Source organism: Chiloscyllium plagiosum, unplaced genomic scaffold (assembly GCF_037043375.1).
Source record: "Chiloscyllium plagiosum isolate Xiang-an unplaced genomic scaffold, Cpla_swu_hap1 HiC_scaffold_25, whole genome shotgun sequence".
NCBI lineage: Eukaryota > Metazoa > Chordata > Chondrichthyes > Orectolobiformes > Hemiscylliidae > Chiloscyllium > Chiloscyllium plagiosum.
Window position 1 is genome coordinate 16,716,832 of NW_028270163.1, and position 14,015 is coordinate 16,730,846.

Below are 14,015 nucleotides of genomic sequence, written 5' to 3' on the forward strand. Positions count from 1 at the left end.
CCAAACATAGGTACCACTTGCCTTTCGAAAAGGTATTGGTTTCCATGTCTGTTGGAAACATTCCAGGGTGTTCCTAGCTCTGATCATGCCGCTGCATTGTGGAGTCATACAGCACGAAACTGGCTGTTTGGTCCAACTCATCCATGCCAATCAGCTCTCCCATTTGCCTGCATTTGGCTCATATCCCTCTAACCCTTTCCTATTAATGTATCTGTCCAAATGTCTTTTAAATATTGTAATTATACCAGCCTTCACCACCTCATCTGGCAACCCACATGTGAACCACCCTCTGTGTAATGCACTTTGGACCATTTGCTGTTGGTTGCCATGCCAGGTTGTTGGGGAGAAAGTTTGTGAAGAAAATAAGATATATTTCCAAATCAGTATGCTGAGTGGCCGGGCTTGGAACTTGCAGCTTCTGGTGTTGCTTGTGTATCTGCTGCTCTTGTCCTTCAAGGTAGTAGTGATTGTCAATTTGGACAGCATTGTCTAACGAACCTTGGTAATTTTCAGAAGAGCAAGCTGTTAAGTGTCATTTGGACCCTTACCAAATTCCCATCATGTTGCTCCTTGGATACTGCATAATGTGAAGCTGGGTCCCTGAGGGTTTGGGAAGTCATAGACTTGATCTTGAATTGAAAATGCTGTCACTTATGTCAAATAGCATTGTTTATCTTACAAATTATTTCAGTGAAATGAAATGCAATTGTGCTGACATTTGTAAGACTAAAGGGAAATCTCCCCTCACCTACAGATGCATTAAAATCGGAGACAAGGAATGTGAGTACAATTCAAGTTTCCGGCTCATTCTTCACACTAAGTTGGCAAACCCTCATTACCAGCCTGAGATGCAGGCCCAGTGTACACTCATTAACTTCACTGTTACAAGAGATGGCTTGGAAGACCAGCTTCTGGCTGCAGTTGTCAGTATGGAGAGGCCAGACTTGGAAGAATTGAAGGTATACTAATTTAAATTCACTTGTTATCTAACTTCATAGCACAAACCTAATTGCATTGTTGGACAGGTACATCAGTTGGGAAGTTGATTTAGCAGACGCGGAATTTTGCAAAAGAGACTCTTTCGACTGTTATACCTCATTATCTCATTTACAAAGTTATCCAATTGTTCTATTTTGCTGCTGTTTTTCCATACCAATACAACCTTTTCCTTTTCAAGTGTGGAGTCTGTGATGATGACAATATTGATGGTATTTTACAATGACAAATGTCAAAAATGAGCCGAAACGTTGCTGAGTATAATAACAGAACTACCACACTGCCGCTAGTCTGAATCAGATGAAAATGCTATAATTCTATCCCTGATAGCCAGGCTCAAACATGGTTTTGACTGTTCTGATGACTGCGTCATTTGAAAATGACAGCTAAGAGAAGATTGGTTGGTCTGTCAAAACTGCCATTCACTCCTGTAAGCCTAAATAGCACGATGATACACTTCCTATCATTTCCTCCACTCACTGACACTATCACTCTCCACTCCTAAACACTGCCAATCTGTAACCATGCAATCATTTGTGAGGAGTAAAATAAAGTCCAGACAGAAAGACAGGGCTAAAACGAAGGGGAAAATCTCAGGTTTATCAATCAATGGGAATCCACCTGCTTAATATCAAAGGTAAATATTTAATTTAAAGCAGTTTGAATTACATTTTTTTTCCCTAATGAGCACTGGATCATCAAGTAATCTTCCCTACCTCCAAGTTTCTTAAAGGTAGCTTTTGAATGCAGATGACAAGCAATTTAGGTTGCAAATTTTCCCATGAGGCTACTAAAGTTTCAGGAATGTAACCTTGCTTCTTTGAAGTTAAATGATAAAATACTTCTTATTGTTATATTATTTGTCATTAACATCATCAAATCTGATTAGTTGGCATAGTATGTCAATATGCCAACCTAATAAGTTTTACAAATGCCCAGTTTACAGTTTATAAGTTCTATGCAACAATTTTTTTTTTTAATTATCCTAGTTTACTCGATATAGATTAGGTACAGTTAACATTACATTGTGTGTTAGAGATTAGAGTCAACAGAATGCCGATGGTGCACTCAACTCCTGGCTTTCTGATGGAACCTCACGTGTAAACTTACTTGCGGAATGTTTCAGAGAACACCTCTGGGTCACCAGCACCAACCAACCCAACCGCCCTGTGGCTGAACACTTTAATTCCCCCTCCCACTCCGCCAAGGACATGCAGGTCCTTGGCCTCTTCCATCGCCAGACCATGGCAACACAATGCCTGGAGGAAGACCGCCTCATCTTCCGCCTAGGAACCCTCCAGCCACAGGGGATGAATACAGATTTCTCCAGCTTCCTCATTTCCCCTCCCCCCACCTTATCTCAGTCCCAACCCTCAGACTCAGCACCGCCTTCTTGACTTGCAATCATTTTCCCAACCTCTCCACCCCCACCCCCTCTCCGGCATATCACCCTCACCTTAACCTCCTTCCATTCCCAACTCCCCTCCCCCAAGTCCCTCCTCTCTACCTTTTATCTTAGCCTGCTTGGTACACCCTCCCCATTCCTGAAGAAGGGCTTATGCCCGAAATATTGATTCTTCTTCTCCTTGGATGCTGCATGACCTGCTGTGCTTTTCCAGCAACACATTTTTAAGCTCTGATCCCCAGCATCTGCAGTCCTCACTTTCTCCCGAGAAATATCCATACAGGCGTGAAATCTGTGATTGGCATGGACCAAGGGTCAAACCCGAAATAAATAGCTTGGTGCTGCTGTCTGCTGTAGAAACTCCGAACTTAAAGCAAATGGATCAATGGACCTTTTTTCTGAGTAGTTTAGGTTGAACTTAACTCAGGAAATAAGCCACGTTATAGAGGAAACATAGTGAAATGGGTTCCCTTTCTCCTCCCATGTTCCTATTTTCTCAATGTTTTGAATTCCTTGGAGAAACTTGGCTCTTCTAGGGACCCTGTTCCAGAGGAGGCCTGCAACTATCCATGCACTTGTCTTGCCCAAGTAGCCACTGATTGTATATGAGGCCCGTCTTTTTTAGAGCAACAACTACAAACTTTAGTTGTATTGAGTATTTACCGGAGTGAAATGTCTGAAGTGCTTCATGGGAAATTTATGAAACAAAATGTGTCTCCTAAATACAGTAAAGGGTTCATTCCTGAGCATCTACATAGGAAGCAATGTCATTGATGTTGGGGCCACATAATGATGAAGAGACTCCAGAAAAGCAACAACAGCTTAGACCCGAACTGTACTGAACTGTTATGAACAGAGTTTAACTGCTTTTATACATGGTAGAGGAGTATAAAACTAGAGGCCATTAGTTTAAGGGAAGAGGGAAGAGATACAAAAAGGTCCAGAGGGCCAGTTTTTTTCACAGAGTGACTGGAATGGGCTGACAAAGATATTGGTGGAGGTGGGTACTGTTTCATCATTTAAGAAAGATTTGGACAGGTACATGGATGTGTGATGGGATAAGTGTGGAGGGATATGGACCAAATGTAGGCAAATGGGACTAGATAAATTGTGAAAACTGGGTGGCATGACCAAGTTGGGCTGATGGGCCTGTTTCCATGCTGTAAGCATCTATGACTCGATTTCTGAGCCTGTTCAGACAGTTAGTTCCAAATTGGGCTGTAAAAACTTGAGACTAAAGACCAGATAAGCAAGCAGTGAGAATAAAGACAGCCATTGGAAATGAGGGATCACACAGAATCAACACTTCATGTGATGCTGATAAGCTTCGGGAAAGCTGGATAATCAACTTCAGGTCAAAATAAACTTTGGAGTTCACCATTTAGGATTGATGTCTTACAGAATACAACCACAAGAATTAAATGACCAGTTTCTCAGTCAGTCTCTTGACAAGTGTAAGAACTGTGATTTTTCAGTGACTGAGCTGATAATGAAGTTTGTTATACTCTCAAACATTTCCAAAAAGACCTTACAGAAAAAAAAGGGACAATGTTCACACGCTGTTTAAAGATAGCAGAAAATGTAAAGCCATTACAGTCAGACAAAGCATCCACAAGCAAATGCCAGAACGGTCTCAGCACCCAGGATGCAGAGCATAAGCAAGCTGTGTGGGAAATGCAATGTGATGCACCCGCTGTGAAGCAATCCTTCACTCCAAGATCTTTGCGGGTCTTGCAAAAGGATTCTGGGCTGGCCTATGCAAGAAATCTGGTTCCAAAGATGCAGCCAGGTGCTAAAATAGGGCACAATCAAACAAAAAGCATGTGCATCCTATTCGCAACAACGATCGGGAGAATGCCAGAGACCTGCATAAAAGCAAGTCAATACACGAGGTTAACAGCAAAACTGACCAGAGTGAAGATTTCGAGTGGAAGAGCCTTCAACCAGAATGTGACAAGAATGTAGCTTTCTCCATTGTGCATGTGACACACTGGGTGGATGAAGTTGAAATTTTCGCCATTATTAACAAAATCTGCTGAAAGAAAATGGGCATTCAAGTCAAAAGTTGATACAGGAATTAGTGCAAACATCCTACCAGTCAGAATCCTGAAGGATACGTAGCTGGATTATTGAAAGTCATTGATACAAACTATAACAGCAAAATTAGCTGCATTTATTGGGAAACCCATTCCTTGCATTACTACATTGACACTGAAATGCAGCCAGAGCAATGTTATGTGTAGAATCATTGGGTAATACAGCATAGAAAGAGACCCTTCGGCCCAAACTGCTCCATGCTGACCGTGGTGCCCACTCAGCTGGTTCAAATTGTCTGCATTCGGTCCATATCCCTCTAAACCCTTCCCATCCACCTGTCTATCCAAATGTTTTATTTTTAAATGTTGCTGTTTTATCTGCCTCAACCACTTTCTCTGGCAGCCCATTCCATAACTGCACCACTTTTTGTGTTAAGAAGTTGCCCCTCAGATCCTTCCTAAAACTTTCCCTTCTCACCTTAAATCTATGTCCTCTAATTTTCAATTCCGCATCCCTGTGAAAAAGACGATATGCATCCATTCTATCTATGCCCCTCATGATTTTGTACACCCCAATAAGGTCACTCTTCATTTTCCTACATTTCAAGGAATGAAGTCTTACCCTGGCCAATCTCTCCCTATAACTAGGCCAACTAGTCCTGGCAACATCCTCATAAATCTTCTTTGATCTCTTTCCAGTTTAACTATGCCTTTCCTATAACAGGGTGATCAAAACTGTACACTATACTCCAAGTGCAGCCTCACTAATGACCTATACAACTGTAACACTAACGTCCCTATACTCCATGCCTTGGCCGATGAAGGCCAGCATGCTAAATGACTTCTTCACCACTCTGTCTACCTGTGATATCGCTTTCAAGGAACTATGTACTTGTACTCCTTGGTCCCTGTGTTCCACACTACTCCTCAGGACCTTACCATTTACTGCATAAGTCCTACATTGGTTTGATTTTCCAAAGTGCAACACCTCATACTTATCTGTATTAAATAAAATTTGCTCGTCCCCAGCCCACTTCTCCATCTCATCAAGATCCCTCTCTAATTTTTGATAACATTCCTCACGATCAAAAATACCTCTTAATTTTGTATCATGCCTTGTACATTCACATTCAGATCATTTTGGTAAATAACAAATAATAAAGATCCCATCACTGACCCCTGTGACACACCACTAGTCACAGGCCTCCAGTCCATATAAACCTCAGGTAGCTTACCTCGTAGAAATGACTGAACCAGCAATAACAGGATTGGTGGTGTGCACAAGTCTAAACATTGTGAACATTCGAAAGATCATAAAGATACCAACTGCAGCAGAAAAGACCAAGAATACTCTCATTGAGTCAGTCTATGATTTAGATTAGATTCCCTACGGAGTGGAAACAGGCCCTTCAGCCCAACCAGTCCATCCCCCCTCTGACTAATGCACCTAACACTGCGGGCAATTGAGCATGGCCAATTCACCTAACCTGCACATCTTAAGACTGTGGGAGGAAACCGGAGCACCCAGAAGAAACCCATGCAGATACAGGGAGAATGTGCAAACTCCACATAGGCAATTACCCAAGGCTGGAATGGAACCTGGGAGCCTGGAGCTGTGAGGCAGCAGTGCTAACTGCTGAGCCACAGTGACACCCCCACAATTGTTCAACAATTTTACCCAGAGAAGTTTTGAAGCCATAAGAGACTTCTGACATGATGCTATTTGAAATCCAGAGGTGATGTAATTCTGTCAATTGATTCTCTGAGAAAGTGCAGCATTCACATGCAAAAAAAACTTGAGAGTGAGCTGGATGATATGGAAAATAATGGCATTGACTGATGGAGTTCTATTACATGCAGGTTAAAAGAGGGCACAATCAAAGTATGTTTGGATCCAAGACCTTGAAACCTTTCTCTAAAGAAATCCCCACAGAATATGCCAACATTAGAAGATTTAAATCCTAAATTCTAAAAAGCTAAATTATTTTCCAAGCTGGATGCCAAGCACGGATATTGGTTGGTTCACTTGCCCAAGGAATCTCAAGAAATCACTACTTTTAGAACTTCATTTAGAAGATATAGCTTTCAGAGACCACCTTTCAGACTATCTGTAAGGATCTGTCTTAGCCACATATAGAGAAAATCGTATTCCTGTGTATGTGTGTACTGCTTATGAATTTCACTGGTCGATAAAACCAAACAGGACCATGACTGAAGCTTACATGTTCTGGTGGCAACAGCTCATTGTGAAGCATTTGGCTTCAACAGCAAGAAATGCCAGGTGAATGTAGGTCGGATAAAATTTACAGACCGGATTAACCAAATCAGCACTGATTATGTGGAGGATAACTGTGGACTTCTTGGACTGTGTATGAGATGGGTTTCTTGATGAGTTTATTGAAGGCCCACCAAGGAATGGGCTATTTTAGATTTGATGTTGTTAAATGAGAAAGGGCTAATTAAAACCTTGATCTAAAAGCGTCTTTGGAAATTGTAACCATAATACTTCAGAATTTTACATGAAGTTTGAATGTTACGTCATTCATTCTTAAAGTAGGATCTTTAATTTGATCTAAGGAAACAGACAATATGAAAGGCATGTAGTCTAAAGTGAATTAGGAAAAATATACTGAAAGCTTTGATAGTAGACAGGCAATCACTCATCTTTAAAAAGAACTATGAGGTCAACATCAGGTATACATTCCTAAAAAGCAAGAATGCCCAAAGGGAAAGAGGAGTTAACCATGGTTAACAAAATAAATTAACAATTGCATTACATAAAAGGAATAATGGTAGTACAATAGTTTAGCCTGATAAAGTTGTAAACTCAAGGATTGGGAGCAATTTAGGATCCATAAGATGATAAAATATAGGAGCAGAAATGGCCATTTGACCCATCAAGTCTTCTGCGCTATTTGATCAATACTGATATGTTTCTCAACCCCATTTCTCAACCAACTCCTGCCTCTCCCCGTAACTTTTGACTCCTTTACTAATCAAGAATCAATCTAATTCCATCTTATATAAACTTGGCCTCCACAGCTTCTTGTGGAAATGAATTCCACAGACTAAGACTAAAATTGGGCCCTTGAAGACAGAAACAGGGGAATATATTACGGGGAACAAAGAAATGGCAGAAGAATTGAATTGGTACTTCAGATCTGTGTTCACTGGGGAAGATACAAGCAATCTCCCTGAGGTAACAGTGGCTGAAGGACCCGAACTGAAGGGAATTTATGTTTGCCAGGAATTGGTGTTGGAGAGACTGTTAGGTCTGAAGGTTGATAAGTCCCCGGGGCCTGATGGTCTACATCCCAGGGTACTGAAGGAGGTGGCTCGAGAAATCGTGGATGCGTTGGTGGTTATTTTCCAGAGTTCAATAGATTCGGGATCAGTTCCTGCGGATTGGAGGGTGGCTAATGTTGTATCACTTTTTAAGAAAGGTGGGAGAGTGAAAGCAGGAAATTATAGACCAGTTAGTCTGACCTCAGTGGTGGGAAAGATGCTGGAGTCTATTATAAAGGATGAAATTACGACACATCTGGATAGTAACAGGATAGGTCAGAGTCAGCATGGATTTATGAAGGGGAAATCACGTTTGACTAATCTTCTGGAATTTTTTGAGGATGTAACTCTGAAGATGGATGAGGGAGATCCAGTAGATGTAGTGTACCTGGACTTTCAGAAAGCTTTTGATAAAGTCCCACATAGGAGGTTAGTGAGCAAAGTTAGGGGGCATGCTATTGGGGGCAAAGTACTAACTTGGATTAAAAGTTGGTTGGCTGATAGAAAACAAAGAGTAGTGATAAACGGCTCCATTTTGGAATGGCAGGCAGTGACCGGGGGGTACCGGGGGGTACCGCAGGGATCAGTGCTGGGACCGCAGCTTTTTACAATATATGTTAATGATATAGAAGATGGTATTAGTAATAACATTAGCAAATTTGCTGACGATACTAAGCTGGGTGGCAGGGTGAAATGTGAGGAGGATGTTAGGAGATTACAGGGTGACCTGGACAGGTTAGGTGAGTTGTCAAATGCATGGCAGATGCAGTTTAATGTGGATAAATGTATGGTTATCCACTTTGGTGGCAAGAACAGGAAGGCAGATTACTACTTAAATGGAATCAATTTAGGTAAAGGGGCAGTACAGAGAGATCTGGGTGTTCTTGTACACCAGTCAATGAAGGTAAGCATGCAGGTACAGCAGATAGTGAAGAAGGCTAATAGCATGCTGGCCTTCATAACAAGAGGGATTGAGTATAGAAGCAAAGAGGTTCTTCTGCAGCTGTACAGGGCCCTGGTGAGACCACACCTGTGTGCAGTTCTGGTCTCCAAATTTGAGGAAAGACATTCTGGCTATTGAGGGAATGCAGCGTAGGTTTACGAGATCAATTCTTGGAATGGCGGGACTACCTTACGCTGAAAGACTGGAGCGACTGGACTTGTATACCCTTGAGTTTAGAAGACTGAGAGGGGATCTGATTGAGACATATAAGATTATTAAATGATTGGACACTCTGGAGGCAGGGAACATGTTTCCGCTGATGGTGAGTGCCGAACTTCTTCACCCAGAGAGTGGTGGGTGTGTGGAATGCTCTGCCCCAGAGGGCAGTGGAGGCCCAGCCTCTGTATTCATTTAAGAAAGAGTTGGATAGAACTCTCAAGGATAGTGGAATAAAGGGTTATGGAGATAAGGCAGGAACAGGATACTGATTAAGGATGATCAGCCATGATCATATTGAATGGTGGTGCAGGCTTGAAGGGCAGAATGGCCTACTCCTGCACCTATTGTCTATTGTCTATTCACTATCCCCAGGCTGAAGAAATTCCCTCAACTCAGTTCTAAAGGCTTGTCGTTTCACTCTGAGGCTGTGATCTCAGGTCCTAGTGTCTCCTACTCCTGGAAATATCTTCTCCCATATCCACTGTATTTAGGCCTCTCAATATTCTGTAAGATCCCTCCTCATCCTTTTAAACTCCATCAAGTACAGACCCAGAGTGCTCAACCAACCCAGCAAAGGTGCACCAAGAAACTAATGAGGAAAAGGAAAAGAGATTAGAATTATAAGCTAGCAAGAAATAAAGGGTGGACTGCAAAAGCTTCATTCAAAAAGTGAAAGGAAAAATATTAACAAGGATAAATATGCATTACAGGTGAAGATAGGAGAACAGGTACAGGAACTAAACCATTAATTTCGATCTATCTCAACTGAAGAGAATACAGAAAATCTTCCAGAAATAGTAGGTGTCAAAGAGATTTGTGTAACTGGAAAGTTATAATAAACTAGTATTGTTAAGATACAGTGATTGGGAAAGTAACTAGATTGAGGGTTGATAAATCACTTGGATCATTTGAGATTCATCCCAGAATGCTGAAGGAATGTTTGAAAGAAGTAGTATTAGATGTAATGGATGTATTAATGATTTTCTTTCAGATTTTGATAGATTCTAGAAAAAGTTCCTGCTTTTTAGGAAGGGAGGAATTGAGAGAGTGGAGAACCACAGGCCTGTCAACTGGTGTCAGTTGCAGAAAACATGTTTTAGTCTATTATAAAGGATGTGCTCACTGTATATTTTGAAACAAATTGGACAGAGTCAATGTAGATTTAAGAATGAGAAATCACGTTTGACAAACATTGGTGAAAAATTGAGTTGTCATTGTCTGCTCGGCCATTATAGAGAAAGGATGCGTGATGAGTTGAATCTAACGCATGAGGTTGAGATAGCAGGATCTTCATGATGGCGTCAGCCTGTACAGGAATCGAACCTGTTTAGTTGACATTATTCTGCATCACAAGCCTCCAGCCAACTGAGCTAACCAACCCCACCCTATTGGGGTTTTGAAGGATATTATTTGTAATAAAGGAGAACCAATGGTTGTAGTGTATTTAGAGCTGAAAATGTGTTGCTGGAAAAGCGCAGCAGGTCAGGCAGCATCCAGGGAACAGGAGAATCGACGTTTCGGGCATAAGCCCTTCCTGAAGAAGGGCTTATGCCCGAAACGTCGATTCTCCTGTTCCCTGGATGCTGCCTGACCTGCTGCGCTTTTCCAGCAACACATTTTCAGCTCTGATCTCCAGCATCTGCAGACCTCACTTTCTCCTTGTAGTGTATTTAGATCTTTTGGACAAGATCAAACAGATGGGAATAACATATATGGTTAGAGTGTAAGGATTTGGGGGCAATATACTCCCATGGATTGAGAATTGGTCAACGAACAGAAAACAGAAAGTAAAAATAAACAGATTATTCTCGGGGTAGGAAGCTGTTACTTGTGGGGTACCCCAGGAATCAGTGCCATATCCATCGCTGTTAGCGATTCATATAAATGATTTGGATTGTTATTCAGTTGTTATATTTCTATATCTGCTGAATACCTCAAACTGAGTGAGCATTGTCAATAAGGTGAAAGGAGTCTTCAAAAGAGAATTTGGACAGGCTTGAGGAGAACAGATGGAATGTAATATAAAATGAACGTGATGTTATTCGCAGAATATTTTCAAAACATTTGAGAAGTGTAAGTGTCCAAATAGCTCTGTGTGCCCTTCTCCATAAGCTATTAAAAGCTAATGTGCAGATGTAGCAAGCAATTAAGAAAGTTAATGATAAGGTGGCATTCATTTCAAGAATACTCGAGTACTGGCCAATCTTGCTCCCACTGTATAGAGCCTTGGGGCAACCTTCCCTGGAGTATTGTGTTTTGGTCTCCTTAATAAGGAAGGGTACACTTTCCGTTAAGGAAGTGCAATAGGAGTTCACCAGATGAATGTCTGACAATGTACGATTATCTTATGAAGAGAGATTGAAGGGCGATTTGAAAAATGACAAGTGAAATCTCTGAAACTTACACAATTCTTCAAAGGCATGACAGGTTGGCTATAGATAGGATGTTTCCCCCAGCTGGTGACTCGAAAAGCATGGGGCGGAACTTAGGATAATAAGGAGACCATTTAAAACTCAGGTAAGAAAAACTTGCTTCATTTAGAGGATGGTTGAATTTTGGAATTCTTTCTCCCAGTGAGCAGGTTCAATATAGATGTTGATAGGTTCCTAGAGATTAATGGCATTGAGGGATAATATGGCAAAGTAGCATTGAGGACATGATCACCCATAATCTAAAATGGTGGGCCAGTCTCGATGGGCTGAATAGCCTACTTCTGTTCTAATCTGCCAATGTTCTGACAATACCTGTAATCAAAATATCTCATCCCAGTGACACGTGAAGGTCTCATCATGAGTTGTTCATTCCAGATGATGAATTTCAATGTCCAGGTAATTATCCTTGCTCGTCTTTCAGAATGTGGTTCAGAGTTTCAGGCGTATTATTTAGACATTCTTTCATAAAATTCATTTGAGCTTGGCTGCTTTCAGGTCAGGTGACTTTGGTAGCTAGTCTCAAGCCTTCCACTCAGTTTTAACTATTTCTTTCTTGAACCAGCATTCAAGGCTTTTAGGTTAGCCAAGGAAACTTGAAGATTGGCAAGTGGAAGTTTGATATAATGCAGCTCAATGTAAAGCACATTTGCTTCTGTAGTAAGGGTCTCTTGACTCCCAAATGAGGTAGATCTTTATCTTGCTATCTAAAGCTATTCAGCTGAGCTCCTTTTTTCCAAAGTCTACTGTACATTTGAATTACCTGATGTGCACAACCACAATGAAAATTAAAGGATGGAAGTGAGTTAGGGAATAAGCTTTCACATTTAACAAAACTTATTGAATATAAAGTTGATTAAATATTTGGAAAAACTCAATACAGTTCCTGACAAAATCAGTCCCTCCCCACAAAGCAACCATTGAAAAAATAAATTTGTAAAAGCAACAGGGGCAACACGTTGGCTCAGTGGTTAGCACTGCTGCCTCACAACGCCAGGGACCTGGGTTTGATACCAGCATTGGGTAACTGTCTGTGTGGACTTTGCACGTTCTCCTTGTGACTTTGTGGGTTTCTGCTGGTGCTCCAGTTTCCTCCCACAGTCCAAAGGTGTGCAAATTAGGTGATTGACCATGTAAATTACCCATAGTATTCAGGGATGTGTAGGTCAGGTACATTAACAATGGGAAATACAGAGTTACAAGGATATAATAGGGGGATGGGTCTCGATGGGATGCTTTTCGGAGGGTTGGTGTGGATTTGTTGGGCCGAATGGTCTGTTTCCATGCTGTGAGGATTCTATTTAAAAAAACAAGATAGCTAGAATAGTAGGTAGGTTCATCGCTACATAGGATGGAAGAATTTCAGATTGTGACCTCACCAGTCTGAATTCTCCAACAAATGCACGCTTGCAAAATTGAAAACCATAACCAACTTAAGTATCCAAGATGCTTGCCTGAAACAGGTATTAAGTTCATTGAATATGCAAATCAAAGTCCCAACGCATGTTTCAGAATCCCACTAAAACATAGTCATGAATTGGATAACTCATTCTGTCTGCATATTTCTCAACTTTAAGTGTCTGCAACACCAGTGTCTGAACAAGATCATTGAGACCATCACCTATCACGAAAAGAACTTTATACAGATATATAGTAGTACCCCCGTCCCCTGGGGGATATGTTCTAAGACCTACTGCAGAAACCATGGATAGGAGCAAACCCATTCATTTAAATGGGAAACACACCTTGTTGGCAGCCCTCTGGTCCATGGTTCTATAACATTCCCTGTAATATGTTTGGGCCGCTGGAAACCACGGGTAACTGAAACCGCGGTAACCAGACCCATGGATACAGGGGTCGCCCAGTATATACAGTGGAACTCTGTAGGCTAGCTGTAAGACTTCTTGGAGATTAATACCAATGTTCTAGCAGACTTCCATTTTCTTATGTATGTTATATCCTCATGGCAGAGCACAGGGGTTTATTCCTCTGATTATAAGCATTTCTCTCACCATTACCTGTCTCTCACCTTTTATAAACAAATCTGCTTTTCTGTTTTCCCTTCCAAAGTGAGTGACTGCACATTTCTCCACATTCTATTTCATCTACCACCTTCCTGTTCATTCACTTAACCCTTCTAAATCATTTTGCAGTTTATGTTTTCATTTCATTTTGTATCAGCAGAAAATTGGATACATTGTACTTGCCCCCCCCCCCCCCCCATCTAAGTGATAAGAATATAAGAACTAGGAGCAGAAGTAGGCAGTTCAGCCCGTTGAGTTGGTCTGCCATTTCATATGATCATAACTGATCTCACAGAATCCCTACAGTGTGAAAACAGGCCCTTTGGCCCAACAGGTCCACATCAACCCTCTGAAGAGTGTCCAATCCAGACCCATTCCCCTACCCTTTTCCTCTACATTTACCCCTGACTAATGCACCTAATCTACACATTCCTGAACAATGTGGACAATTTAGCATGGCCAATCCACCTAACCTGCACATCTTTGGATTATGGGAGGAAACTGGAGCACCCAGAGGAAACCTATGCAGACACTGGGTGAATGTGCAAACTCCACACAGACAATTGCTCAAGGCTGGATTTGAACCCGGGTCCCTGGCACTGTGAGGCAGCAGTGCTAACTACTGAACTACCATCTTAGCCTCAACTCCACTTTCCCGCCCATTCTCCATAATGCTTA

At 41.5% G+C, this 14,015-nt stretch overlaps 1 protein-coding gene across 1 annotated transcript in view; it reads left to right on the forward strand.

Moving 5' to 3' along the window:
• Window positions 1-14,015, forward strand: part of dnah9 (dynein, axonemal, heavy chain 9) — a 528,899-nt gene that overhangs the window by 342,979 nt on the left and 171,905 nt on the right. The window contains exon 55 of the mRNA XM_043714478.2: window positions 755-959. Within this exon, the coding sequence (XP_043570413.1) occupies window positions 755-959 (205 nt within the window). The remainder of the gene's footprint in view (window positions 1-754; window positions 960-14,015) is intronic.